At 32.9% G+C, this 3,552-nt stretch overlaps 1 protein-coding gene across 1 annotated transcript; it reads right to left on the reverse strand.

Moving 5' to 3' along the window:
* Nucleotides 1-1,993: 1,993 nt before the first annotated feature.
* On the reverse strand, nucleotides 1,994-2,389 carry LOC129286477 (secreted RxLR effector protein 161-like). The gene has a single exon (XM_054922437.1). It carries the CDS (start codon nucleotides 2,387-2,389, stop codon nucleotides 1,994-1,996), a length of 396 nt encoding a protein of 131 aa, XP_054778412.1.
* Between the last annotated feature and the right edge of the window lie 1,163 nt (nucleotides 2,390-3,552).

The following is a 3,552-nucleotide window of genomic DNA, read 5'->3' on the forward strand; positions in this document are numbered from 1 at the left end:
AGGAAAGCTGGGATAAGCACTTGCCTCTAGTAGATAATAAAGTAATCATGGGCAAATTTAAGACATAGAAAAATAATTTTAAGGCACTGAAAATAAATTTTGTTAGCAATTATTAAGGATTAAAAATTTTAAAATAAGTAAAATAAGTTAAAAGAGTTCACACAAAATGTAATAAATTATAAGAGTTAGTTCTAAGAAAATAAAATAATAAAATACATATATAACAGAGAGTAGGTGTTGAAAAGAAAACAACAAACAAAACGTATATAAAAAATTATTATACACACACACACACACACATATATATGATACATTATATAAATATATTTATAATATGAATATTATATAACATAATAATAAAAATAAGAAGGGTTTGCATGGGCCCAAGGCCCACTCCCATGCTTATCATCATTATTGTCCCTACAACACACACACACACACACACACACATTTACTTTCAGCAGCAGGGCATAGCGTGAGAGAGGTATGAAGGGGGTTTCAATGCATAGGATCCATTATCAGATATGTTAAAGATTATTTGAAACTTTTTAAGAATGGGTAAGTATTTTAAATATTTCATTCTATTTGTTTATCTCTTCCCTCTCTTCATACTAGGTGCTTTGTCGTGGCCGCATAGGCTTGACGTCTTCATTTCAGTTATTTGTACTAGGAAATCTTATTAATGACCAGCACAAATAACTTTAAATTTGAATTTATTCTTGATTAAATTTGTGCCTTAATATTCTAGATTTACCAATATACACTTTTTCTCATTATGACTAATCTGATCCCTCTTAAGTCCATCCAAGACTCAGATAGTTTCTCTTATATGCGTAGTATCCACACTTATGAATTCACAAATTATTTCATAAGGGACATGTCATGAATACGAGCATAGATGTGTATATTTAAGATAATCTTCCTTTTGCCCATATACCACTTTGATAGGAAACAATCACTTTCCTAACATGAAATCTTTAGGTTGCATCAATCATGACCATAGGGTGCATGTTAAAGTAGCAGACACTGTAACATATCTCCATGATAATGTCAAAGTCAAAGGACATCAATGAAAGGATTTTTTTTCCTTTCTGGGACTCACACATCAATGAAGTAGGGATTTATTCACTTGCTTCCCATTGCGATTCTTAAGCACATGTGGTCTAAAACACATGTTATGGTGTTACTCTTGCTTGTAAGAGTGTACGTCATTTTCATTTATTATTAGCATCATACAAACATAAGTTTAGATATTTATTGTATCTAAACCCAAATTCTTCTTTTCTATTGATCTCACATGACATCAATTTAGAAAAATTTATCGTTTGGCTATAGTTATCATGGATATGGGGATCCATTATTTGATCCAAGTATGCTTACGGATCTCATCTCGACTTGCTCTTTGATCGAGGTGACATACGATTTGTGTTTCTTTTCTACCATATCAACATTTTTTTGTTGCCTTACTAGTGAACACTAATGTCTCATCTTTGATTTCAATATCAAAGGTAGTTGCTCGTGTGAGAGAGTGAACCTTATCAACCTGTATGACATACTAAACATTGTATGTTCTCAATTGTACACATATGGAAGTAATGAAAAATCTCATTAATATAACTAATATATTACATCAAGTCAATCTAGCCATGCTAAGAGCCCTTGCATGTTTCTCAAATATCTCCTTGGCTATGGGTTTTGTTAGGGGATATGCTATCATACATTTTGTGGAAATGTATTGAACAGTGATAACCTTTTGCGCTATATAATCCCTTACAAAATTGTACTTAATGTCCATGTGTTTGGTTTTGCTATGATATTTAGGATCTTTGGTATAGGCTATGGTTGTAGTATTGTCACAATGAATTAATACTGGATTTGTACTTTCATTTCCAAACCTAAGATGTTTTATAAATCTCTTAAGCCATATAGCCTCTTGCACTGCTGCAGTACATACTACAAACTCAGCTTTCATAGAGTGTAAGGCAATGCATGTCTACTTCTTGCTGCTCCAACAAATGGCCCTATTGTTTAGCAAGAAAGTGTAGCCTGAAGTTGATCTTCGTTCATCTTCATCTCCGCCTAAATCCACATCAGAGTATCCTATCAGGCGTAGATCACTCCCTTGATAACACAGTGCATAGTCAACAATACCATTTAAGTATCTTAAGATCCTCTTTACAGCTTTCCAATGTCCTTCTCTAAGGTTAGATTGGTAGCAACTCACAAGTCCTACAGCATAACAGATATCTGGTCTTGTACACATCATTGCATATATCAAACTTCCGACTACACTGGCATATGGAACTCTTTCCATTTTTCTTTTAGCTATCTCAGTTTTAGGACCCATATCAAGACTAAGCTTCACACCTGAAGCTACTAGGGTATCCATAGGTTTACAATCTTTCATATTAAAATGCTCAAGAATTTTCCTTATATAATTCTCTTGTGATAGATCAAGAAGCTTCTTAGAGTGATTTCTTTGGATTTTAACTCCAAGAATATATTCTACTTCACCCATGTCTTTCATTTCAAAATTCGATGAAAGCCATTCTTTAATAGCGATTATCGAATTCAGACTATTTTTGGCTAGTAAAATATCATCCACATAAAGAGATAATATTACAAAGTTCCCATTGAACCTCTTAATGTAAACACAGTGGTCTTTCTCAATTATTTAGAAGTCATATGAGGTTATTGCTCTGTGAAACCTCAAATACCATTGTCTGGATGATTGTTTTAGTCCATAAATTAATCTATTTAATTTACATACTTTATTTTCTTTTCCTTTTTCAATAAAACCTAATGGCTATTTCATATAAATTTCTTCATCCAGATCACCGTTAAGAAAAGCAGTCTTTACATCCATCTGGTGCAACTCTAAGTCCAGACTATTTACTATTGCCATAATCAGTTTAATAGAATTGAAGCGTACAACAGGAGAAAATGTATCCTCATAATCTATTCCCTCTTGTTGTATATACCCTTTTACTACTAAGCAAGCCTTGTATTTATCAATTGATCCATCCACTTTTCTTTTGATTTTGAGAACCCATTTGTTCCCAATAGCCTTTTGGCCACGTGGTAAATCAACTAATTTTCATACTTTGTTAGTCCTTATGGAATTCATTTCTTCATCCATTGCTTTCTTCCACTTATCCTTAGCAGGTCTTGATAAAGCTTCATTTACAGAACATGGCTCATCATTATCTAGAGGAGTTACCACCAATGCTTTACCCTCAATTTGAAAGCATCTTTTTTGCACACTTTCTCTATTACTTTTTCGAAGTGGGGTCTCTTGTGGATTTTGATTCTTTCTAGGTCTTCTGAAAAACCTTTTAGAGCTCCCACTTAAATCATCATTTTGCAATTATTTAGGCCTTTCTATGAGTTCTATATTATGTTGCTCTTGTGTCTTGTAAAGAGATATAGTTCGATCAATTTCTTCCCTGCTAGGAAACTCATTTTCTAAAAATGTGATACTCCTAAATTCAAATTCAGTTACAATTCCATCATCATTTTCACCAATGAAAACATAATCCTTTGATTGCTTAA

The sequence above is a fragment of the Prosopis cineraria genome, unplaced genomic scaffold, assembly GCF_029017545.1.
Source record: "Prosopis cineraria cultivar Desert tree isolate PC_DT_omini unplaced genomic scaffold, ASM2901754v1 PC11, whole genome shotgun sequence".
In the NCBI taxonomy this organism is placed as follows: Eukaryota; Viridiplantae; Streptophyta; class Magnoliopsida; order Fabales; family Fabaceae; genus Prosopis; species Prosopis cineraria.